Source organism: Culex quinquefasciatus, chromosome 1, assembly GCF_015732765.1.
Source record: "Culex quinquefasciatus strain JHB chromosome 1, VPISU_Cqui_1.0_pri_paternal, whole genome shotgun sequence".
NCBI lineage: Eukaryota > Metazoa > Arthropoda > Insecta > Diptera > Culicidae > Culex > Culex quinquefasciatus.
Window position 1 is genome coordinate 1,895,688 of NC_051861.1, and position 27,412 is coordinate 1,923,099.

Consider the following 27,412-nt stretch of genomic DNA (forward strand, 5'->3'; position numbering starts at 1 on the left):
TTTTCAATTTATTCAAGTGTTTTCGTAAAATACTCAAATTTTCACAAATTTCCGTATTTTTAAACATGATTTTGCACTTTCGACATTTTGTCTTTTCGATCTTTTATTCTTTCGGATTTTTGTCCACTTTCAAACTCGAGTCATGATTCATTAAAAATTGCTGCTTTGGGCATACCAAACCTGGCTTAAAACCAAACTGCACCGTTATCTCAAAAGTGATGCATTATGGGCCTATTAAACGAACATATGCTTCAATACTGTATCACAAATTAAACGTTTTTTTCCATTTTATTCAATTCAGGGTCATTTTTGCAATCGATGGTAAACTGAGTAATTCTTGTTTTCCAATGTTTGTTTTTACATTTAGGAAAATGAACATTAATCAACAAAGTGTTTTCTTAAAAACTAAGAACTTTCTTTTTGAAAAACATCAGATATACTTTTGATTTGACATGAAACTTCTTATTTTTTCTTACTCTTGATGACACCTTTATTTACAAGTAATAATTGCTCCAAAATGGATTTGATGTAACACACAGCTGAAAGGAACTCCAAAACTCTGTTATGTACCTCAAAAGAACTTATTGTATCTTGATTATTCGCCAATAAAACCGAATTGAATTGAATTGACATGAAACTTCATGAAAATTTAAAAATGGTTTTTATTTGTTGATATTCATTTTAGCATCCACTGACCCCTCGGTAATTTTGCTTTGTTATTGTTGTTTGAAGTTTGCCTGCTTTTTAACTGGGCTACAGCCCAGTTATCGAGCGCCCAGTTAAACAACACCCAGTTAATGTATTGATATTGGATGCTTAGTTGTTATTTAAGATCTACTAAAATTGGAGTTTTGTTGTAGAGAGAGTTATGTATAAAAATAATAAAAAATAACAACAAGTATTTTGCATTGTAAGAAAAATAAAATACTAACAAATAATTACGTAGTTTGAGTTGCGATTCCACTAACCCCAGTACAACCCTTTTTCGATTGTTCTAACCACCCCCGCGTCATCCGGCTCCATACTCGCGCAAAACTAACATTTAACCAAAATAGCTTAATCTAGGTCTCCGGCGTGGGCGTTTGATTAATGCAAAGAATTTCACTCTCAATCTCTGTCTTGTCCCCGCGTTGTGGTTCTGTCGGTTGGTCGGTTGATCGTGGTGGTGGGCCTACACAGCCACTCGCAAGAACATTGCAGAAACGGGTTTTGCCTTCGCATCTAACCAAATCCGTCGCAAGCGCGCGATCGCGCCAGTTCGTACTTTGTGTTGTAGTGCACTAACTAACTAACCTCCGGGGTGTAGTAAGCTAATGCTAAGAGTTGTGGCGTCAGTTTGCAATGGAGTCGCGCCGTTTGCTAATCGATGTGCACCTTTATCCAGGTTACGCGAGGTCGCGGTACGAGGACTATTCGGCGTTTGCGGCGGGCTCGTCCTCGTCGGAGCCGGAAGCGGGCAGGTTTGGGACGGATTGCTGCGGCGATGACTACCGGTTGGTGTTTATCAGTTCGGACTCGTCGAGCAAGGAGGAGGAGTGCGATAGTAGTTCTACGACGTCGTCGGCTTATACGAGGCACAGTATAGCGCTGGATGATTGTGATTGGGATTACTTCGAGCCGGGTATTAGTACGACGACGAGGACGCTTCTGTACGATATTGGTGGGGGTGGTGGGGGGAGTAAGGGGGCTACGCCGAGGAAGAGGTCACTGCTGCAGTCGTCCCCGTTGACCTCGCCGATGTTGTACAGGAGGCAGAGTGGAGGAGTGGCCGGCGCGTATGATACGGGGACGGACGACGAGTTTTTGACGCACACGGAGTCGTCGTCGTCGCCAACGAGGAGTGAGGGATTCTTGGAGAACTTTGAAGAGTTTCGGAATTTGGAGAAGTTTAAGGGTGGATCGTGCCGGTGTGATTGTGGGTTGAGGACGCAGTACGTGCCGATTCCGGTTCCGGTTCCGATTCCGGTGCCGGTGTCGACGTTCCACAGCTGGTCGCAGAAGCAGCTGCAGGACACGATCCTGAAGGAGCAGTCCCAGAACGAGTTGATCAAGCAGCTGTGGCGGAACTGCGAGGGCGCCCTACTGGCCAATAACGGGACTTGCATGCAGTCGTCATGCTGCTGCCAACACCATCATCACCATCATCATCACAGTCAGCAGCCAAAGAGCGGCAAAGCTAAAATTACGGTCGATCGCCAACATAAGCAGCAGCAGGAAATGGACCGAAAGAGTTCTGACAACGAAGGCAAGATGGGCATGGGCGGTAATGGAACTAGTAATAACACCATCATCGCCAGTGATGCGAAGAGTAGTTGTACTAGTGACGACGATGGAAAAATGTTTCGCAACACTGACGATGCTGCTGACGCTGATGATGGGCACGATCGGCTGGCCAGCATTAGTACCAAACTGACCACGGTCGGCACTGGTCCGGCCACGATGCTGCCGCCACCGCCCTCCGATCAAGGTTTAAAGTCGCCAACGCCACAGCTAGAACAAAGCTCCTGCTCCCCAGAAGGCAACAAAAGAAACCCTACAGTAGTGCACCAACAACAACAACAACCCACAACAAGCAACAGCAGTCACGAAGCCATTATAAATGAACGACGACCACTTGTGAGCGACGACGACGTGCAAGTGCAAAAACCTGAATCGTGTCGTACACGTGGTGACGGTGGTGTGAGTGAAGAGCCGTCGTCGTCGCTGGTAATAACTGTATCTCGCCGCGAAGAGTGTGAAGAAGAGAAGGAGGAGGGTACGTACAATGACATCGGCACTGGTGTACGTGAGCCGATACTAGTGACCACTACTACCACTACTGACGATGGCCCTCGAGCTCGGGTGGTTCAGGGAAAAAGGGAAAATTATGCTTCTCCAGTTGGAATAATTCGCGAGCCCAGTACCGTTGGCGACGGAGTCGGTGCGACCTGTGATGATAGTGGGACTTATCAGTTGCGCGATATCGATAGCAGCCGCCAGATGATGGATGACGGTGACGGCGAAGAACTGAAAGGGTACCTGCTGTCCGAGAGTCGGTTCAGCTCGTCTCAATCATCCGCGGACAGTTCGGACGGCGGCGAGGACCAGATTTCGGTGCAACGTAACTACGTGGTATCGGGCGATGGCGAACCAGTGCTGCTAAAAGTGAAAGGTCTGGTCAACCGCAGTGGGACGGACTCGTCCACGTCGTACAGCTCATCGGAAAACACGGACACCGATGACACGGGCACGATCGCTGATCGACGGCCCAAATCCAAGCGCTTCTGCCAGGTTCTGATCGTCAACACGGACTCCGACATCGAGTCCAGCGACTCGGACATCTCCAGCAGCACCTCGTCCAACTGTCCCGGCTCCGGTCACGACCAACCGCAACCACCCGAAGACACCGGAGGGATCGTCCTCGTGCACATCCGCCCAGTCCCGTCCGACGACGAGGATCAAAGTGAAAGTGAAGATTTCAAGGAGCAGATTTCGGCCGAAGGCCAACCACCAGAATCGAACCAGATTCTCCCCGCGGAAGAAATGTCCGAAAACAGTGAAAAAGCTCCCTCCACCGACGACGACGAAAGCTGCCCACAACTCGACAACCCCGTTACTAGTGTGAGTGAGCACCGTAACATAGAACAAGAAAACATAGAATTGGCGTCCGACGACGACGACCGACAGGTAGCTGAAACAAACACAGCTCAGGTACAACTCCACGAACCTAATGAAAACAAACACAGCAGCGAACGGTGTGGTGAAGGTGAGCCCGCACCAACACACACGACCCAACACTCGACACCCGTCGACGACGACGACCACGATCCGCGCGCCTGTGTTGGCTCAGTTGTAAACGAACGATCGTCCAACGCGGATGTAACCAACTCTCGTGTAGCAGCGTCCCATGCTGCCAACAATCGGTACAAGAGTTTAATTTTAATTGGCGGCCCCGACAGCGAACCCATCTCGATGGCCACCAACAGCAACGGTAGCGATCAGGTGAGCATCGTGACGAGTCACACGACGCGGATCGTGAGCAGCAGTGACGACGAGATCACGGTGAAGCACACCAACTGGATCTCGCGGGCCATGCACGACGACGAGGAGGATGACGACTACGGTGAGGGTGAAGGCGATGACGTCGGCGTCGGTCCAGACGACGAACCTCGGGTGCGCGATCGCGGCGATCGTGGCCTCGCGGGCTACTTTAACTTTTCGCTCGAGCAGGCCTCCCCGCAAACGAACCGCCGACCTGTGAAAATCACAACGAATAACGACCACGAGCAGTGTGCAATAGCGGGCAGTAGTGTAGTGGAGGGCGACGAAGTCGAGGGTGGGAAAGTGTTGAGTAGTGTGGAAGATCTTGGTGAAGTGGACGGTGGCGAGTTTAGCGCGGAATCTTTAGCCACCACGCCTGATGTAGCGGTTTCAGCCGCAGAAGAGATTAGTGAAAGTGTTGGTTCCGCTGCGATGAGCGAAGACGTAACGGTAGTGACAGGTGCGAATACATTGTCGGCGGTGATCTGCCTAGAAGACGGGCTCGCGGATGATGATTCGTGGGTGGAAGAGGTGAGCCAGGATGAGGAAGAGTTCGCGACGACCACGGCCACCGAGTCGGATATTGATGATTCTGGGGAGGAGATTTCGCTGAGTGTGGTCGATCGGGAGGAAGAATTGCGCGGGTATAATCGGGCCGCGATCGATTTCACGCTGCACACGATCGTGGAGGAGAGTTGCGAGGATAGTGAGGCGGAATCGAACCGGGCCTCGCAGCGGAATCGGATATCGGCGTCCGAGCTGGAAAAGTACTTTTTCTACGGGCTCGGGGATGGAACGTCCGGGCAGGTTGCGCAAAACATTCGTGATGACAGTATCTCGGAGAGCAGTTCCGTGTGCAGTGAGGGGTTGGATTCACTTGGGGGTCCCGAGGAATCACTGGGAACATCATCGGAATCGGCGGACCTCGCGTCATCCCGGTTGGAGAAGTACTTCCTGACCGGATTTATGGGATTCTCGTCGGAGAGGATCGAATCGGATGGCAGTGGTAGTGTGGGCAGTGACAGCGAAGGTCATCCGAGTCCCGAGCAGCGGCGAAAGCGGCTGGTTCGAGCCAGAGGTGCCGGACGATCGCAGAGCTCCTCGTTGGACAACCTGCTTGCGAAGGATTCGGAAGCGGAGCAGCAGCAGGGAGTCGATGGGCACGAGTGTGCTGACTCTTCCGAAACGGACACCTGCGACGAATCCGCCAATCAGGCTGACAAAAATGAAAGCCTGTACGATACAGCGAAGCGAAAAAAGAAGTTCTCGAAGAAAACGCAGGACGCGGATCTGCAGCCGCTCTCGCTGCCGCACAAATCCGACAAGGATGGTTCCGAGGAAGAGTGTCGCAAGACGCCTCAACCGGAACTCCCGCTGGCGAATCCCCTCTCGGAGAGCAAGAAGCAAAACAGTCGTGACAGTGGCTTCATCGGAAGTAACGACGATCTGCTCAAGGATGGCGAGCCGGTACGGTCTCCGGAGCTCAAGATTGAGCTCGAGGAGATCCAGGAGGAGAACAAAACTGATCTCAAAGAAGAAAACAGTTCCTATAAGACGACGGCGGCTGCTGCCGTGGCCGGAGCTTCGGCCAGCAGTGGGGCACCTCCCCCGACGAATCTGGTGAGAAAGGACAGTTTCAACAACTGGAGCTCGGACGAGGAAACGAACCTGATGATGTCTAAGATGAGACAGTTCTTCAAGACGTTGGTGGTGGCATCTGCCAACAGTCGAGCTGCCTCGAGGAACTCCACGCCGGCTGTGAGTGAGTCGAACACTCCGAAGCACGGAACTCCGGTGCCGAAGGCACGGAGTCGGAGCAAGCCTCCGCAGCTAGTTTACTTTGAGAACGAACTGACGCGGTTGATGAAAACGGTTCCCGGCATTCGGGACGAGCAGGTCCGGGAGATTGTGGAGTACTTGAGCAGCGAGGACACCTGGTCGGATTCGTACGATTCGTCGGACTATACGAGCTCGGATTTGGAGGGTGCGGTGTCGCAAAAGTCCGCCCTTCAGCAGCAGATTTCAGCCAGTTGCCAGCAGATTATCAACAAGTTTGATATGCTGGAAAAGGACGAGGAGGGAGATATGGGCGATGGTGGTTTGATCGAGGAACCACACACGTTGAACAAGGAAACGGCGTTCGTGTACCAGAGGTTGGTGGCATCTCTGTCAAAGATGTCCACGACACAGGGTGAGGAGAAACCAACCACCAGTGCGGACAGTTCACCGCCGTTGATCGCCAAGGTGATGCACCACATCGGAAGTCGACTGGTGGCGTTGATGCACGAAGTCAGCAGTGGAGAGTCCCACGCAAGTGCCTCGCCCAAGTCTACCAGTATGAGGTATCACCACCAGCGTCCCAAAGTCCAACCGAACATCTCGGCCACAACGACCGAGGACGATGACAGTACCTCTGAGAGCAATATGGAGAAGAACGAGGATCTCGGGTACATGCTACCGCGGAGTAAGAGTCACGACCTGTTGCTGGGCGATGCACGACCCCATCACCATCAGTCGTCCAACAGTGGAGAAATGGCCGGAGAAGAGAAGGAAGCAAGCGATTACGAGCGATTCTCGTGGAGAGGAAGCTTCGAGTCAGCCCTGCTGGCCAACGGAGACTCCCGGTCGAAGCTATCCATGCTGGACAACTCGTCATCCTCGATATCGGTCCTAGCGGCCAAACGACGTTCCGCTGGAGATTTGCTCTTCAACAACCAAAACCTCAGCCGCGAACAGCTCGATCGTGTCCGCAGCTGTGGCAGCATCGGCGGAGAACGAGAAGACTTCGAGTCTTCCAAACTGTGGGGATCCTCCCAGAGTCAGAAAACTGGCCGTCGAAGATCCAGCGTCCCCGACGATACCGACTCGGACGATTCTGGCCGCACCGAAAACCGCCTCGCGTCCCGCTCGACCCTTCCCCGAAGCCTCCAGAACGCGACCACTGCCGTCAACACCAACTCACTGCCCCGACTGCCGACGTCCAACATCCAAACGATCATGCAGTCGGCCCCGGCCAGCTCGGCCTCGACCTCGTCGGTGATGCAAAAGTCCCAAAGTGTGTACCATTTCCTGCAGAACAACGTCAAGAGTGCCCGCTACCGGGCTCCGGGCTTCAACAACCACCGGCCGCCGCCGCCGCCCAGTGCCCCCAAACGGGCCGTTTCGGCACCCGGCCTGCAGCAGCCGCCGTATCCACGCCGCGAACGACGTCGCGTTCAGAGCAATCTAAGCGGTGAGTTCTTAATTTGAGAGTTTTCCAGGGAAGTGGAGTCGATTTCAACTCACTTCAAACAAATTGCGTAATGGAGACCCGGCCAACTTGGATCCGACAAGTTCTGGGAAAAATTTCTTTTATTTTAGCGAAGTTTGACACAACAAAGCCGTGCGCGGATTATCGTGTTTTGGGCGTCGCGACGCCCCTCGCAAAAGCACGTTTTCCAAATTTAACATTTTCGGTTAATCGGGGGCCAGAGGGTAACAGGTGCGACCGCCCCAACGAAAGAGAAATCGTGGGAATCGGAAGCTTATTTTGTGGGTGGTTGTGGAGGGTGGTAAAGCCCTTGTTATTCTTATTTTGAACGGTAGAATGTTTGGAATATTTAATGAAAAGGAATCTTGACCAGGGTCGCGTCGCGTCGCGACGGATCGCGAAGGTATTGTAAGCCTAAAGGGGGAGGGGGAAGGAATACTTTCCCAAAATTTATCATCTTTTCACTCGGCGAAGAGGGTGAGTCCGCCATCCTCACTCGGCAGTGAAATGAGATAATTGTTTGGGGCTGAAACACAATTGTATACGAAATATACAGATTGTGCGTGGGTTTTATGAGAAACAACTCTCTTAGTTGTTCCGGAGTGAGTTGTTTTTCGCGCCATTTGCTGCGTGTTATTCGTTCGGTGACCATCTTGATAAACTTTATAAATAAATGTCACTTTGAGTGAGTTATTAAGATGTTGGATGTGACGCAAGTTCAGGAAAGTGAATAAAAGCACGCGGGAAAATGGAACCGTTTTGGAACGGATTTTAATCTCGGACGTCATCGCTGTCGGGTTTTGAAGTGAGCTCAGACAAGACTGTGGGAGGAGATAATTGGAAGACGGGTTATTTGAACGTTAGAAAAATTTGTGCGGCTCGGATTTCGTGAAATGTTCAACTTTGTAATAACAAACACAATGAAATTTTTTGGTGAAAATCTATCTAGTTTTAACCTCAAAATGTCATCGAGAGAAATTGACACGAAAATTGGTTCACGCTTTCCATGTTTATTTTCATTCTTCAAACAGAAAAAAAATCACCCAATCGCGACGCTAAATTTAAGGGAGAAAAGCCCCTCAAACGCGCAACACGTGATCTACTGGAAATTTCTCCTCAACGATTTTTATTTCTCAAGTTTGCTTTTCATTCCGATGGCCGACGGTCACGGCCAGTAACGAAGAAAATAAATAATTGCACACGCTGTGTGTGAGTGTGTGTGCATGTGTTTGACCAAGGGGTGGCTCAAAACGGAAAAAAAGCTACGAAAATCTTCAACCTGCCACCACGGCAGGGAGGAAAAAGCGCGCGCGTTCGTAAAAAAAGAGAGCCAAACTTACCCTACTTTTTCCCCGCCACACCTCCACGTGGCCACGCGCGTCTCGCTCACGTCGCGTTCTGCTCTAAAATTCATCAATCTCTCTGTACCGTGAAAAGTGTTTTCTCTTGATCTCACCTTCCTCCTCCTCGTCGTGGACGCAACATTCACAGAAAAACCATTTCAAAATCATGCCCCAAACACACACACACATTTTTTGCCACTTTCCTTAATTAATCTCCCTCACTCACACTAATCACCGGCAGACGGACCTCGCGACGCAGGTTCCGCGAGGCCAAACCTTAAACCGAAGCTTTTCCCTCCAAGTTACAAGCCGCGCGAGTCACGTGCTGAGGTGATTACAAACAGTTGTACCTACCGTACAACACACCCCAAAACTTACAAGCTAGAGGGAGGAGAAGTGAGTTAAATTTTTATTTTTATCCGTTTTTCGTGTTATTAGTGTGGTGGCAGCTGTGACGTGACAATCGGTTTTAAAAGTGCAAATAACCTTTTGCTTTCCACAACTTAGCTTGCCCTCGATTTTACCCTCCCTTTCCTTGCTGCCAGCAAAGTCAGCCTGGCAGGAGCGCAATTATTGCGACATAATCAGGGCGACCAAAAGTGTGTGAAATTTGAATGTTGATTTGCTTTTACGCTTCTTAAAAGAAATAATTAGATTTTTAAGGATTTATAAAAATAAAAACAAGAAAATATTCCTACTTTATCAAAATTCATTAAGGTTTTTTTCAATTTTACTTTTGTGACCATCGACCCTTTGCGAAAATTTTGTGCTTTGATTTTTTTTACAGATTTTTTATAGCTCTTAACAGATTACAGTTAAGGTCTATTTTTTTTAAGTTAGGTCCTGAAGATCTGAAATGCTTTGCGAGCTAACGAGACCAACAAAACTTAAAGTGATCTGATTGATCTAATATCGCCTACTTTTTTAAAAGGTTCAACCAGCATAAGAAACTCAAAAATAATCATAAAATCGTGCAGCATAAGCACTAGGATGTAACAAAAATGACTTTTTGGCGGGCATTCAGGGGTTTGTTCCGGTGGGCATACTGAGCCTAAATCCCAAATATGAGCTTGATTGGACGTAACAGGAGCTGGCGCTCCGCCCTTCAATTTTAAATGGGATTTAACCCGTAAAAAAAGATTTTTTCAAAAATGTCTATTTTTGAGGCACTTTGGCCACCAATGCGTTTACCAAAAACATCACTGGCGTGTAGGCCAGATCCTTGCGCATCTTTTGGTATATATAACATTGAAGTTTGGAGCATCCTGGAGCTCGGTATAGACCTTCAAAGTTTGGCATTTTTTCGAAAAATCGGTCCAAGCAAAATCAAATGGCGTCTCGGGCGTCGCGAGGCGCGACGCATATCTTTTTTGCCGGGGCCGATTTTTTGAAAAAATGCCAAACTTTGAAGGTCTGTACCGAGCTCCAGGATGCTCCAAACTTCAATGTTATATATACCAAAAGATGCGCAACGATCTGGCCTACACACCAGTGATGTTTTTGGTTAAAGCATTGCTGACCAAAATGCTTCAAAAAGTGACATTTTTGAAAAAATCTTTTTTTACGGGTTAAATCCCATTTAAAATTGAAGGACGGAGCGCCAGCTCCTGTGACGTCCAATCAAGCTCATATTTGGGATTTAGGCTCAGTATGCCCACCGGAACAAACCCCTGAATGCCCGCCAAAAAGTCATTTTTGTTACATCCTAATAAGCACATTTTGCTTTATTTATGATTTCATTTTAATTTTATTTTGAACATATTTTTTATCAAATTTCCAAGATTCCAGCTTGACCAGAAAGAATTTCAAACACGAAGTTTGAGAAAGGCATAAAATGCATTACACATCTGTCAGTTTGTTTTGCAATCATAAGTTTCCAAAATGTCTAAGTATTGACGAATTTTTTTTTTTTGCGGTGATGTACATTGGAATTCCATAAAAGTTCAAAATATTTTTAAACGAGCCCAAATATACTAAATATGATTGTCAATGCAGAAGAAGGCATTTTAGATTGTTTTCAGTTGATTAGACTTCTATTTCCATTGAAATTTTAAAGTTTTTTGAAAAAATATTTTTTGCCCCCTGATTTTTTGGACCAATTCACATAAACTTTGAAAAATATTTGCAACGGCCCAAACATAAAAAAAAATCTACAAATTTAAGAAATTCAAAAAAATTTAATATTTCAGAAATTCAAGCTATTTGAAGAAAATAAATTTCAAGAAATTGAAGAAATTACAAAACTTAGAAGCTGAAACATTAAAAAATATCATAAAATAAAAAAAAACCCCAAAAAATCATGAAATTTAAGAATTTTTAGAAATTCAAGAAATTCAGTAATGCAACAAATTCAAGAAATTCAAGGAATTCAAAAAATCAAATGAATTCATTTTTTTTTAATTCAAGAAATTTAAAAAAAATCGAAGCATTGAAAAAACCCAAGAAATTTAAAAAGTCTAAAATTAAGTCATTTGAAAAAAATATTAAAAAAAATCTTAGCAATTCAAGAATACCAACCAATTTAAGAATATTAAGAAATCTATAAAACTCAAAAAATTTAAGAATCTCAAAATTAAAAAAAAAAATTTCAAATAGCTTTAAAAAAATAAAATTATTATTAATTTTACTAAAATTAAGAAAGTCTTAAAATTAAAAAAAACACAAATTCAAAAAAAAACAAGACATTTTTGATATTCAAAAACATTTAAAGAATTCAAGAAATTCAAAATATTTAAAAAAAAATTAAGAAATTTATTGAATTCCAGAAATTTAAAAAAAAAACCTGATCAAGAAATTTAAAAAAAATATTTTTTTTAAGAGAATATCGAGCAATAGAAATTCCAGCAATTAAAAAAATAAAAAAAAAAGTCAAAAAAAATCTAGAAATTCCTAAAAAACATCAAGAAATACTAGAAATTTAATTAGTTTAAGAAATTCTATAAATTTATGAAATTCTGAAAATTCGTGGAACTTAAGAAATTTAAGAAATTCATAAAATTCAAGAAATTCAAGAAAATTAAGAAACTTAAGATATTTAAGAAATTCAAGAAATTTAAGAAATTTTTAAAAAATAAGAATTTCAAGAAATTAAAAGAAATTCAAGAAATTCAAGAAATTCAAGAAATTCAAGAAATTCAAGAAATTCAAGAAATTCAAGAAATTCAAGAAATTCAAGAAATTCAAGAAATTCAAGAAATTCAAGAAATTCAAGAAATTCAACAAATTCAACAAATTCAACAAATTCAACAAATTCAACAAATTCAACAAATTCAACAAATTCAACAAATTCAAGAAATTTAAGAAATTTAAGTGATTCAAGAAATTCAAGAAATTCCAAAATTTAAGAATTCAAGAAATTCAAGAAATTCAAGAAATTCAAGAAATTCAAGAAATTCATGAAATACAAGAAATTCAAGAAATTCAAGAAATTCAAGAAATTCAAGAAATTCAAGAAATTCACGAAATTCAAGAAATTCAAGAAATTCAAGAAATTCAAGAAATTCAAGAAATTCAAGAAATTTAAGAAATTCAAGAAATTCAGGAAATTCAAGAAATTCAAGAAATTCAAGAAATTCAAGAAATTCAAGAAATTCAGGAAATTCAAGGAATTCAAAAAATTCAAGAAATTCAAAAAATTCAAGAAATTCAAGAAATTCAAGAAATTCAAGAAATTCAAGAAATTCAAGAAATTCAAGAAATTCAAGAAATTCAGGAAATTCAAGAAATTCAAGAAATTCAAGAAATTCAAGAAATTCAAGAAATTCAAGAAATTCAAGAAATTTAAGAAATTCAAGAAATTCAAGATATTCAAGAAATTCAGAAATTCAAGAAATTCAAGAAATTCAAGAAATTCAAGAAATTCAAGAAATTCAAGAAATTCAAGAAATTCAAGAAATTCAAGAAATTCAAGAAATTCAAGAAATTCAAGAAATTCAAGAAATTCAAGAAATTCAAGAAATTCAAGAAATTCAAGAAATTCAAGAAATTCAAGAAATTTAAGAAATACAAGAAATTCAAGAAATTCAAGAAATTTATGAAATTAAAGCAATTGAAGAAATTTAAGAAATTCAAGAAATTCAAGAATATCAAGAAATTTAAGAAATTTTAGAAATTCAAGAAATTCAAGAAATTCAAGAAATTTAAGAAATTTAAGAAATTCAAGCAAATTATGAAAGTTCAAAAATCCAAAAAAATTAAAAAAAATAAAAAAAAAATTCAAGAAATTTAAAAAAAATCAGGAAGTTTATGGTATTTTAGATACTTATGGAATTTTAGATAATAAAAAAAATTCTAGAAAATCAATAATTTAAAAAAAATGAAGAGATTATTATTTATTATTATTATTTATCTTTATTAATAGGCTAACACCCGGAGGCTGGTTCAGCTACAAAATCAAGGAATTAAAAAAAATCTAAAAATTTAAAAATTCAGGAAAGTTTAAACGTCTAAGATTTTTTTATACATATTTAAGAAATTTAACTTAGTTTCTTCGAATTCATAACATAAAATTAATCACAATAATATTTATTACTAGGTGGATTTCTTAAACTTTTCCCCAACACTCCTTCAAAAGCTGCTCAGTTTCCACCTCGTTATCGCGACGCCATCTCTCTCTCGAGCCGGTGCGCGGAAAATCGTATCCGATTTCCCCGATACGGAATGTATCCACAATCAGCAGCCGCGAGAGTTGGTTGGTGTGGAAATTATATATATTTTTTCCGATCGTCAGCGGGCATGCTCTCCTCCGCACCACCACCACCACCAATTGAAACCTAATAACCCTTGGAAAGTTTTTGGCTTTTAATGGATTCAATTAAAATCGTTTCTGCTTCTCATTGCGAGGGTATTTTTTTTGGAGTGGAGGGGTGGGAGGAAAAGTTGAAAATATGTTTTTGGAAAACCAACTGGCGGTAATGTAATCACATTTCGAGCGAATGATATTGTTTGATTTTGATTTTTGTGGTGAGGGGGAGATATTTAGGGAAAAGTTCAACATGTGTTTAGGTTGGCTGTTTTTCGAGGGGGAAAGTATTTGACCTCAATGTCAAGCTTGAGGAGTTAAACCCCTTGCTTAGTATTTTAAACATTTTACATAACTTGAAGAAGGTCATATTGATTATCAATCATCACCAGATTCATTAATATTAATTGTTTTCGCCACTTAAAACTTAAATACCTATCGAAATTTGCCATTATTACCGTTATTAATATCAATTTCACCCAACCCAAAACTGCAGCGTGTGAATTCGTTGCACTCAATTGACTTTAATGACGAAGCGCCGTAGGATCTCTCGTCAGCCAGCCAGCTTGACCGTTGGCCCAGTGGCAATTCCAAATATATACATTCGAACCGAACCAAACACAAACAGACTGAGATCGTTCGATCGATTCGATTTTCATTGGCTGCATAAATTAGCACGAATTGCGCGATTCGGGTGACATCACCAAGCTCACATCTCACCAAAAAAAAAGCCATCACCCGGGACGCTTTGGCTCATCTTGATCTTGAAAAGCTACGAATGATAGAAGTGAACTTGCAGCACGAGTCGAAAAGGAAAAGCTGATTTTTTGTCGTTTTGCGATGTTAAGCTAAATACATAATTGCATCCCTCAGCTGACGAAGAAAGTTTCAAGTGGACTTCAACTTGGCACTTGAAAAAGTTGGAGGGAAGCAGGTTGAAGTTTTGCAACTATTTTTAAATTTAATTAAGCTTTCGAGAAGGCCAATGAAAACGGCACTTAACAACAGACTTTGTCAACTGAATCTGTTTTATTCTCGCTCGGTTTAATATCTGTAATCAAATCTCTCCTGTGCGAACGTCGCACAAAGCGGAATAAAAAAAAACTCCAGAGCAATGTCGGAACGAATGACGACACAAAAGAGAATGCGAAAATTGAACCATTTCTTGAAGCGTCGTTTTTGCTGGAACGAATGACGACACAAAGAGAATGAAAATAAAAACATGATTTATTTTCGGGAATGCTTATAAATATAAAGTAATCTTTGACTTCATGCATGCCTTACCAAAAACCGGTCCAAACTTTTCGTTGGCCTTCAAACACGTCTTCATTTGCCTCTCCAACCTGTCTCTCCATATTTTTTTTTCTCTTTTCTTGTTTGCGAGACACCACCATTCGAACCAAAACAAAAACCTCCAAAAACGGCACCCGAGAAAATTAAGCTAGCGCAAAAAAAAATCCAATTTTGAATTTTTGCGAAAGCATTCGCCGGATCAATCAATTCGAATTGGTTTGCACCTGCAAAATCATAACACTGTCGGCGCTGAAACAGACTTCCATCGCACAATGGAAGTGTTTCATTTGGGGTTGCTTCTTCTGAGAATGAAAAAAAAAAAACCTGATGAATGAAGCAAGAAGAGTTACCAAATCTTACGCTCAACCCAAATTAAACCCCCGTACAGTAATCGATAATAGAGCAAGTACCGTTCCTTCTTACCTTCTTTCTGAACCTCTCAATTTTTGATGGACTATGAAGGAGGAACAACAACGAAAAAAAGCAGGAAACGGAGAGTAATTTCACCGGGCACTTTAATACCGGACTGCGGGATCTTCCCGAGTAGAGTCCGGTAATCGCTGATTGAAACGCCTGTTCGTTGGTTCGATGAATGAGTTGGTACGGTTAAAATCCGAACCTAGAGAGAGAGATAAAGAGGGAGTATATGCATTGTGGTAGTCCAATAATGAACCTCACCACCGAATACTTCACTGAGTGAGTGTTTGTGTTGTTGCGATGAATTATGGCCTAGGCAAATAGTTGTGGCTCAGAGGCAGAGGTAAAAACCAGCTCCGCAGCAGTCTAGTCTTTTGGGGTTTGCCGCGACTCGCGAGGTATGGCTCGCGTTGTTGCGGTTTTCCACTGCTATGGGGTGCTGGGAAGGAAAGTTGCTGCTGACGAGCTGGCTAATATGGTGGGGACACTGAGGGAATTTGGAAGCATTAAAAAATTCTATATTTGGATCAATTCTTGATAGATTATCGAGTTACAGATCTTAGTTCTGAAATCAAAAAGGATTAAAATTTATTATATTATAAAAGTAAAATTCAATGCATTGTTATAAAAAATGATAGAAAACACAGTAGACCTTCTGCGAGCCAAATTGTTTCAATTTAAATTGATAGAAAAATGTATAGTTTGGTTGCTTGAAGGTTGAAAAGAAAAATTGGTTTTTACTCTAAAATACTCTGTTTTCTATTCAATTTAACAAACTTCTGCACCAAAATCTAAACCCTTTTTTAAATGTACTAAGGCTGGTACAAATATTTTTAAAAGTTTTTGTCACCCCATTGATCTCCTAATTGACCATCTTAAATTTAGGCTCTGGCCAAAGTCGAGGGGGGGGGGGGGCAACAAAATAAAAAAATATAATAATTGAAATTACAAACCATGGTATTCAAATTTGAATGAAAAAAGTATTTTAAAATGCATTTCAGTTCCCAATTGTTTTGCAATCATTAGTTTTCAAAATATCCAAATGTTGATAATTTTTTTTGCTGAAAAAAAATTACCGTGCTGCAATCAAAAATAAAACAACGGAAACATTTTTTTCGTAATTCGATGATCCGAAGTTTTGATTATCCGAAGTGAAACTATGCCAAGGCCTTCGGATAATCGAGTCTGGTCTGTAGTGACTTGGATATACAAATTTAAAATCTTCAGAGTAGTTTGAGGTCATATTTGAGCACGGCATCAAAATTAAGATAACAAAAAAATTATATTTTTATATTTTTTTTTATTTAACGATTATCCGAAGTGATTTTCTCCAGGGACTTTGGATAATCGAGTCTGGACTGTATTTAATCACCGCCATCTTGGATTCAAAAAAAAGCTAGGCAACAAAATAGAAAAAATAATAATTGAAATTACAAACCATGGGGTATTAACAATTGAATGAAAAAAGGCTTTAAAATGCATTTCAGTTTCCAATTGTTTTGCAATCATTAGTTTTCAAAATATCCAAATATTTAAGATTTTTTTTTCACCGAAAAAAAGTTTTTAACCGTGCTGTAAAATTGAAAATATGTTGGATCGATCCCAGACATACTAAATATGATTTTAAACGCAGGAAAATGTATTTCAAATTGTTTTCAGTTGCTTAGACTTCTATTTCCTATTTTTATTGCCCCCGGATATTTCGGACCGATTTTTAAGGGGGAATTCCAATTTTTTTTTCAATATCCAATCACCGCCATTTTGGCTGTCATCTTGGATTTACAAATTTAAAATCTTAAAAGTAGTTTGAGGTCATACTTGAGCACGACCGAAGTGATGTTTTTCGTTTTGATAATCGAGTCTGGACTGTATTTAATCACCGCCATCTTAAATTTAAAAAAAAAGAAAAAAACGTGATTCGATTTCTTAACAATTTTCGATCCAACAAAGGGCCAAACATTGAATATTACGCCCATTTAAAATGTTAGTCTTGATTTAATGTTTTTCAAAATATTTTTTTCGAAAAAATCGGGTAATTTCACGAATGTTTCATGTTTTAACATTGAAAATCGGACCATTAGTTGCTGAGATATCGTCATTAGAAAATGGCGGGCTGTTTTGGTGACACTTAGAAAACTTAAATTTTCTTGTTTCTTTTCTTAAAGCGGCTGTATCTCAGCAATCCGAGGTCTAATCTTCAATGTCTCTTAGACAATTTGATAGCAATTTTTTTGAACTTTTCAAACAAAATATTTTTAGAAATGGTCGCTCATGGTCACTATTTTTAAAAATCGAAAAACTGCAAATATTTTGCTTAAATCAAACTTTCGGTGGCTATATCTTGAAAACGGAGCTTCTTATAAAAAAAAACTGTAAAGTAGTTTTCGATTGCAAATTCAATTTTGCATTAAAAAATAATTTCAGATTTGTTTTTGCATAAAATTTCGATTTTTTTCCAAAAATCTCTATTTTTTCAAAAATTCATAACTCGGCGGCAGATTTTTTGACCATGTTTCTCTATAGCTCAAAAGTTGCGGATTTTAGTCCCCTAAAACATATAAAAAAATCTCGAAAATAAAAAAATACGTATTTTGGGAAATTGAGGTTAAGTGAAAAAAAGTTTATCAAAAAATCTGCAATTTTTTTTCCGTGTACCTATTTTTTTCTCAATTGTCCTCAACAATACCTACAGCTTTGCAGAAGACACCAAATTGATCAGAAAATTCACTCAAAAGTTACAGCTGTTTGAATATTTACATACCATTTTTGTATGGACAGCAGCCAAAATTGTATGGAGACTTGTATGAGTGAACCAATGACACAAAATAGCTTATTTAGTCATAGGGAAGGCCCCACAAAGTTTGAGCTAAATCAGAAAATACAAATAAAATCCATTTCAAGTTTTGGTAGAGAATTGCTCTTGTACAGTCCAAACTCGATTATCCGAAGTTTCGATTATCCGAAGTTCGATTATCCGAAGGTTTGTATGGGACTTCGGATAATCGAACCACAAACGAAAAAAAAAATATGTTTCGTATATTTTATTTTCCTACGTTTGACATCAAATTCGAGTTCTGCGAAAATCCTTTTTTTAATATTTCATCACCGCCATTTTTGCCAATCACCTTAGAGTAGTTGAGAGCTTTACTCAACAATCAAAAATAAAACATCGGACACATTTTTTTCGTGATTCGATTATCCGAAGTTTTGATACATAAAAATTTATCTAGAACTTATCGTTTAATTTATTTAATTTGTTTCTGTAGAGATCGAACTTTTCCAAACTTTGAGATAATTTGACAAACCAAAAAAAAAAAAAAAAATTCAATGCAAAAAAACAACCTTCCCACCGTGCCCCCATTGCTCAAGCCCAGAAGCCCTAAAATAGACCTTGCTCGCAACCCTACTCCAAACGGCGGTGTGTGGTGTGGCCTTCTAGAGCGAGATATATCTCATGCTGGAATAATTACGAAACCGCACCACTGAGCGCGCGCGAGACCACGAACCACTGCTGCTCTGCTGCTGTATTTTGCAAGACTAGAGACCGAAAGCCCGCCGGAGACCACAACATCACCATCAGCCTCCCCGAAAAGAGTCTTCTCTAAACTCCTCTGGCGCTGGCTAGGAAAAGTTTGCCACTGATTGAAGCTCGCAGAAAAGTTTTTTCCTGGTTCCGCGGATGTGTGCGAGTGTTTGGATCAAGTTTAAATTGATGCTGCTGGAAAAACAACTCACTGGAAAAAGCAGCTCGTTTTAGAATTGATTCAAAACCCATTCACGGTGCCACTAACGAGGGGTAACCCTTGAGTGACGACTTGAATTTTTACTTATAACTGTAAAAAAATACAAATTAAAAAAAAGTTAGTCGAGGGTTAATGACGTCCACGGTGATGATGAGGGTGCAATTTTCCCGTTTTGCAAGAAATTGTCACGCGGACCGGGAAGCACATGTGTGTAACTAACTAACTGGATGGTTAGTCCATCATAATCGTCGTTGCCCTCCTCCCCATCAGACACCTTCTCGCCAGAAGTGTGCAGAGATGGAATGAGTCATGTTCGCGATGTTCTGGCGAAGCGAGCCTCCTCCGTCCCTCACCCCTTTCGTGGCTTGCTTTGATGAATGTGTGTAACGCGCGGTGTGTTACGTGTGCGAATTCCAGTCACACTTCCCCCGTCGTCGTAACGAACCCCCTTTAAAAATACTCACACCTCACCACCAAACCTCACGTGTTTTTGTTGATGATGGTGTATTTAGCAGAGTAGAACACACACACACACACCCACTCCAACTGTGATAGCGAAAAGGGAAAAACCTGTTTTCGACGTCGACTTGTCTGTGTCTGTGACGGTGTGTTTGTTTGTGCCACGAGAGTGTAAACACTTTTCTTTCTGTTTTTGTTTAAGAATCGCGCGCCGCTCACAAAAGCAAATTGTAAACACACACACACACACGACTACTGGTGCACGATTGACGATATGGTGTTGCTTGTTTTAGTGGTGAGAGACTAAGCCAAAGTCATCGCTCGCGCGTCACTCGTCGGTGGGTTAGTCGGTTCGGGTGTTTTATGCAAGCGAGCGAGCTTTGTTTTTTTTTTTTTTTGCTGTGGAATTCTTCTTCTTTTGCAGTGCAAGGTCTTGGTCCAGCGATTGTCAACGACTACTGCGATGACGACGACGACGACGACGGACGTGTTGAAGTTGTGCATGAATTATGAAATTAATGGTTTTGCTCGTTAAGTTTAGCATAAGAACTTTTTGGATTGCTGGCCTGGAGCGGTTTCAAGCTAGAAATGTCATCATTTACGAGTTGGATTTGTACTGCAAAAAGGAATGAAAGTTTTTAGTTTAATTGCACTGCAGATGCAATTCTAAGTTATTGTGATGAATAAAATCACCCCTCTTTAGCTTATCTGAGGACTGTCAATTTATCGATCAAAACTAAATAACTTTCCTAGAATGCATTTTAGAGATTTGATGCCTGCTGGAATGTTTTTAGTTGGACCATAGCGAATATTTTGACGTAACAGATTTAGTGATTAATCTACCTGGAAGTCAGACATTTTTTTTATTAAATTCCAATTTATATTGATTTTCCAGAGAAACATGAACATTCATTTTATTTTATTGCAATAAATTGCATTAATTCTCAAAAATCATTCAAATACCATTTTTTAAAGAAGTATCTCTTTTCCATTAAAAGATCATATTCGGCGTCTTCGACAAAATTGTTAGTAAAAATTGTAGTTACAACTTTGCTTAAGCCAATAAAAAAATGAAAAGAAAAATAATTTCTATATCTGACTTCTAGGTGGATTAATCATCAAACCAGTTACTGAGAATGACCACTCAAGTTTGAAACATATTTTATATCTTTTGAAGAATTTAGTAATATCTCGTAGAATTTTCATATCAATTGCACTCAATTCTTCTTGGGAAGAAGAGAATGAAAGAACTACCTGCATATAAAATCCTAATAGCCCTTTAGGAGTCCCGTTAACTTTTAGATTGAAAAGTGTATAAAAATGTTAATATTGATTGTTTTTCATTGGTCGGAAAAAAACCTAACTATAAAATAAAATCCAAATGTGCTTCGTTCTCAATAAGTTTATTTTTTAAACTTTTGAAAAAACAAAAAATATATTGAAAAAGTAAAGCTGACAATGTAAATTCAAGAAATTTTCATTTAGGCTGTTGTAAAAATGTTTTTCGAATATGTTTCCAAAAATTTTGCATTCACAATGGTGCCAAAAAAAAATGATCCTCTGCTGCAATTTTGAATGAATTTGGTATAGGTAAGCCATTGCTATTAAGGTTTGGTCATAGGGAAAAAAAAGTAGAGCATAAAATTTCCTATAAGAATTTTACTTTTGGAAATTGAATGAAAATAGCGCCATATTTGGCTCAGAGGCTTGAAATACCACAAGGAACAAAATTCAGTTTGTGGGTGAGGGTTTGAGAAAAGTCCTGAGCAATAAACATATAACATACAGCCATGCCAGATATACAGATAAATCTGTATTTTATAGATTTTTCGATCCCAAAAATCACAAAAATCTGTGTATACAGATTTTTTAAAAAATGATTATATTTAAAAATTTCAACAATTTTGTAATTGAATTAATATGATTAGAAAGCTTAAATCTGCTGTTAATTTTTTTAAAATGTCTTCTATGGCTTCGAATTTGGCAAGATACAGATAAAATACAGATTAATTTTTAAGAAAATACAGAACTCCCATTAAATAATCTGGCATCGTTGAATAATTAACACTAAAATAGTGACAACTCGATAAATCAACTGATTGTTTTAGTTTGTTAAATACATTTTTGTTTGATTTCTAGTTTTGCTAAAGTTAATAATACAATCCAGACTCGATTATCCGAAACCTTCGATTATCCGGAGTTTTGTATGGGACTTTGGATAATCGAATCACGAACAAAAATCGTATTTTTTTAATTTTCCTATTTTTAACATTTAATTCGAGTTCTGCGACACATTATTTTGAACACCACTTTAGTCTAATTTTAATGGTTGATTGCCAATTAAATTTTAAAAAAACATTTTTTTTTTCAAAATTTCATGCCCGCCGTTTGGGTCGCCATCTTGGATTTAAAAATTCTAATTTACTTTAGAGTAGTTTAGGGGTCATCCTTAAGCTCGACAATCAAAAATAAGTCAACCAAAAAAAAATGATTCGATTATCCGAAATCAAATTTTGCCAAGACCTTCGGATAATCGAGTCTGGACTGCAGTTTGTTTTTTTTTAAATTTATTTCGACATTTTGTTCGAAGGTTGATATTACAATTTTAATACCACCTTTGATTTGCAATCATTTTTTGGATAAGAAATTCCAGTTATTTGAGATTCTGGAAAAGTCGGGCATTTGAAAAAAATAATTGAGTGGCTACCCTGTAATCATCAAACTCGTTACGTAATCCCGTTACGGGAATCTAAAAATTCAAAATATTGTTATACGTAATATTAAGAAGTCTGCACTAAAATAATCGCCCAAGAACTAAGTAATTGACCAAAACCACTATCCAAGAGTGGCAGTGCACTATCTTCCCACTTCAAACTGAGGAAATCCAAACATCCAACCCTCTCAAGCTGCGATATTTCCGCCACTCAAAACCAAAGACTTCACCTCACCTCACTTCAGAATGCCATCCACAAAACCAACATCGCCAAGTTTGTTGCTCTTGACAACAAAGCCGTTCGGGGGCCGGGCGCCGCCGATATTCAATCTATTCCGATGTCTTCTTCAAGAACGAGCCATGATCGGTCGGTCGGTCGCTCGGACGCAAATTCAATTGACTCCGGGGGTCAATTGGAGCTAATTGCGAATCGGTGCGAGAGATGCCCAGCCCGTAGGCCACACCAAAAAGCTTCAGCCGAGTCGATACACTTGTGGAGGTTAGAATAAGGCCGAACCCCTCTCTCTGGCGGAGGAATCGCCGAAGAAGATCGGTTTCTAATGGAGGCTTGAAGTTTATTTGCGTAAGTGAGGTTGCGAGGAGGACAAGATTGAGCTATTTTTGTATTTTTTTTACGTTTTTCGGGGGAGAAAAGTGTTAGGTTGCTGTTTATTTCGAGAAATTTCAGACATTTTTGTTAAATCAAGTCAAAATTAGCTTGCACCCAAAAGAAAAAAAATGTCTTCTAATGCGAATACCGCAATAAATGACAGTTGTTCTGTCATCCATTACGACCAAATCGCTCATCAATCTACACGCACGTTTCAAATCACTCAGTTTTCTTCAAAACCGAACCTACTCAGAAATGAGTAAAGGGGGCATCTGTCAGATTTGAGTGAATTTCACTCAGAATTCCACGAAAACTGAGTGAAATTCACTCAAATTTAACAGATGCTCCCTTTACTCATTTCTGAGTAGGTTCAGTTTTGACGAAAACTGAGTGATTTGAAACGTGCGTGTACAAGTTTGGCAGTTCATTTGTACACGGATAGAAATCTTGTAAGCAAATTCGCATGTATATGTTATCAAATTTGTAAACATTGTTTTTTTTTTCAAAATAGTCAAACATTGTCGATAAGAAAACAAAACATATCTTTAAGGTGAATTCGCCAACCTTTTTTTTGTTCTCTCTGTTCGCCACGGTGACACAACCGTCTAGAGGCTGCCGGAGGTTAAGGTTGACTCTTCCGTCAAATTACTGCGAGAGACAGAGAGCGAGATGGAGCAATGCGCCTTCCATCACTGTCTCCGGCCTAACCAACCAGTCACTTTTGACCAAAAGTGCCAAAAGTCTCGGGGTGGCGGGGACTGTCCTTGGAGAATTGTTCTGATGTCTTTCTTTGGCAACTTTTCCACACCCATCGCTCAAGAAGAAGGTTGATGTGGGGCAAGAAAAACATCGCCGCCGCCCCACCTGTCTTACCCCTTCGAATCATTCCTCCTTGAGCCTGCTGAGACGACGAGATGGGTTAGTTTTTTTTGTCACTTTCTTAAGAACGAAACACATCATTAGGATGAAAGCCTCGGCGAAAGTCTTTTGCGAAAATTTGAAAGTAAAAGGTTTTCTTCTTCTTTCAAGCAAGAGGAGAGAGAGGTCTAAGTGGCTGACGATTATGATTTTTGGCGCGAAAAGCTCCTTTTCTCAGGTGATTCGAGGGATGGTGTGTGACATTGCTTTCGGATCGAATTTTTCCCTTCTTCCGATGGTAGTTTGACAGGTCAATAAAGAGGGGGTTAAGGAGGCCGGAAACGGCACAATTGATTGGTGCTCGATCCCGGGGTCGGACGACACCTGTGCCTGTTACACCGGAGTTTGACGAAAGAGACGGAAAAGTTTTGTTCGGGGAAAATTGAATGAAAGCAAGCTCGTATATTTGGAGAATAATCATTCGAAATGCATCAATGAAGAAGCAAATTTTTCCCTCCGTGCCGGCAAAAACAAACAATCCTTGCTTCCTTCCAACTAAAAATAAACCGGTTTTTGAAGGCAATATTTTGACAGGAAATATTGTTCGATTGTCGTTGAGTGGCTTCCCACGTGGTGGCAGCACCAGTGGCACGTGTAACGACGTATCTTGCCTCATCATGCTGTGGGAGTACGTGCGTAGCGTTTGTTTGTCTTACTCGAAGGAATGTCGTCTTTTTATTGTTTTATTGTGTGTGTGTTTTTTTGTACACTTTTTGTGCAAGGGGAGAAACGAGTATCGAGACTACTAAATTATCTTTGCCACATACATATTTTATGGATATTGATGTATTATTGCTTGATCTCAGGTGTTACATTTCCGCTGGAAAGGAAAAACATATTTTCGATTACCGGTAAATCATTTGAAAGGCTGCTCAATTTGTTTGTATTTTTTCGTAGTAATAGGGTATTTTAACCATTAGTGGACCCCCTAGGAGAGCCGAAGCACATTTTTCACAAATTTTCAATATTTTAAACACTTTTTTTCATAACCCTTTGTACAAAACAATGAAAACTGAAGTCTTTTGAACAGTTTTAACTATTTGTTTTATCAGTTTATTCGGTTTTGAGCAGAAAAATTGCCATTTGAAAAAAAATTTTTTTTGCCTGTTATGGACCCCCTTTTCCTATAGTGGACCTGGGTCCATAATCCGATTGTGGACCCGAGTACACTATTGGCAAACTGTTATTTTTATACCATATTTAACCGATATTTGATGTTTTGATGCATGGTGTAGGTCTAATGATATGATATGATCTAAATATGGATTTTGCTCACTTTTCATCATAAACAAATATGTTTTGTTAACAAATTTGGCTTTAAACAACATAAAAACCTAACAGATATTTAAACACATTTATTTCCGAAAAAGATCAGAGAAAACGTTTCAAAAACCACTATTAACATAAAAATCATTAAAAAAAATTGATGCACATTTTTTTCATATTAATTACATAAATGGCTGACCGAAACTAAACAATAGATTTGTTTACAGTTGCTGATAAAACCACGCATGTTTATTTAAAAAAAAAGTTTTGTTCTTGATTTATTATTATAAAATATCTTTTCAAACTGCAATTATGATGCTTCAGTTAAGTATAATTGACTATTGTTTTGATTAATTATATTTTTTACGGCTTCAGCATTTTTGGTACTTTTAACATAAAAACAGCTATATTTATACTCACAATTGAAAAAAAAATGCGTTTAGGTTGATAACAACAAGCATTTATTGTATGTTTAAGAGAAACTTTTGCTTAAATACACAGTTTTCTTCATTTTTGAAGGTTTAATTAACAGGGGTCCACTTTTGGAAAAGTTTGGATTTTCGTTGTTCTATATTGGACCCCCCTAATTTTTGCTCGAAAATTTGCAGTTCTTCGCTTTATTTTAGTAAAGTTCCATTATTTCGACTTGCTGAAGTTAAATAATCAGTCAAAAAATAATTGGATACACAGAAAAAAATAATGTAAATTTGGAAGCTTTAATTTTGGAAGGTTGAATATTACTTCTTTTATGATGTAATTTTACCTCAATTTAGACTGAAAAAGTGACATTACACCAGAAAAGTGGTAAAATTACACGTTTCCAGAGGTACAATTACACCTTTTTTCTGACATAAAAGATGTACCCCTTCCCAGATGTAATATTACCATGATTTTTTTTCTGTGTAGTTAATTCAATCACAAAATATAAATGCAGTTTTGTTGTGAAAATGCTAGTGTCCATTGCTGATTTCAGATGTCGAACTCAAAACACTTTTTTTGGTGAAAAGGACAATTCATTATCAGTCAACATTGATTTAAATGATGCTGAACATGCCAAATAAAAGATTTGCAGACAACAACGCGCTTAAAATTGTGATTTTATTGATTTTTTCATCAAAAACCCTGTAGAGGGTCCACTATAGGAAAGGGTTCCACTAATGGATAACGTACCCTAGAGCATCTTCTGATAAGTTTTTCAGATCTTCAATATTTTCAAAAAGCTTTAGAAAGAGTTGATTTTTTTAAATTGATTTTTATGTACCGTCATAAGGGGTGACATTGGGTCTGGAAGGTGAGATTGGGTCATACAAATTTCAGCATTTTTGTATGACCCAATCTCACCCTCCAGACCCAATGTCACCCCTGATGACGGTACCGATATTTAATAACAGGGTTGCTAGATTTGTTTTTTTTTACAATACTACTGTTGTAGAAGTAATTTTTGTTCAAATTAAAACAAAATCCATACATTTTTGCAGGGGTTGGCAAAAAAACTAAATTTCAGTATTTAATAAAAATAAAAAAACGATTTTGCATCCTTATTTTTGTAAAAAAAAATAATTTTGAGGGGGAGGAGCACAAAAAAATTGATTCAAATTTACATTAGCCTAGTCATTTTATTAAATCAACGTCATTCAGCGGCAAACGTGAGAAAAATCTCTGACACCAAGTATCATATCAACTAGTCGGTTTCCCAACAAACCAATACCAATTTACACCACACAAGTTCGACGTGCCACCGCACACAGAGATTTTCCTTGGTGACCAAGTTCCAGGGTCACTTCCAGCCTGCGGTTAACAACCGCCACACGCGAATATCATCCCGCCTTGGGCAGCTTCTTCCCCAAACTCTCCCTCGGTCAATCGATGGTGGTGGCGGCTGATGATCTACATCTCCAGCTCCACCCAGCTACAATTGATTCAATTAGACCGTCAGTTGACTTCTGACACCGCTCCGGGACTTGGCCAACCGCCGCCATAAATGCTTGGTCGTTGGGACCGCACTCGATCAGTCCGGGCCGTGATTTACTCCGGGGAGCATCGCAGAGCTTTTTGCATGAATAGTTTGGTTCGTTTGGCTATTCCCCCGCCAGACGAGCAGCAAACTGTTCCCAAAGGAAAAGTGAATTAATTAAAATTGGCTATCGATGGGATACACGTGCGAGTGTGCTCGAGTGCGCTTTTGACCAACAATTGTGCCGAGTGATTCCACCCTCGCGTTTTTCCTTTGCGAGAAAAAAACACAAAAACAAGTGCCAGTGACAGTGTTCTAGCTACTAGTTAAGGGAAAGGAGCGAAAAAAATAGAGCAGCTCAGTCCATTGTCCATCATTTGCATTGGCTGTAAGCTGACGTTGTGCAGTGTAGTGTTTCAAAAATAGTAGCCCAGCACCACGTTGCTACCTTTTTGCTACAATTCTTCCTTTAGCAATTGCAAAACGTTCCATCGTCGAGTGCGATCATCATGTGACTTCATCCAGCCTCGAGTAGGGGAACACAGGCAGGCCTCTGCAATCTTTTGTGACGACAGTTTTTTTTTTTCTAACAACTCTGTGAGCCACTGCAAAAAAAAATAAGCCAGGAATAAATGCATTTCAAAAAGTTGAAGAAAAGTGTCAGTGCCAGCAGCAGCAGCAGTGT

General features: G+C 39.9%; 1 protein-coding gene across 7 annotated transcripts in view; it reads left to right on the forward strand.

Moving 5' to 3' along the window:
- The window catches only part of LOC6032095, a 148,510-nt gene that overhangs the window by 91,479 nt on the left and 29,619 nt on the right, over positions 1 to 27,412 (forward strand). For all 7 annotated transcript variants that reach the window (XM_038250268.1, XM_038250289.1, XM_038250279.1 and 4 more), the window contains one exon: positions 1,385 to 7,252. In XM_038250268.1, coding sequence (XP_038106196.1) covers positions 1,385 to 7,252 — 5,868 coding nt within the window. The remainder of the gene's footprint in view (positions 1 to 1,384; positions 7,253 to 27,412) is intronic.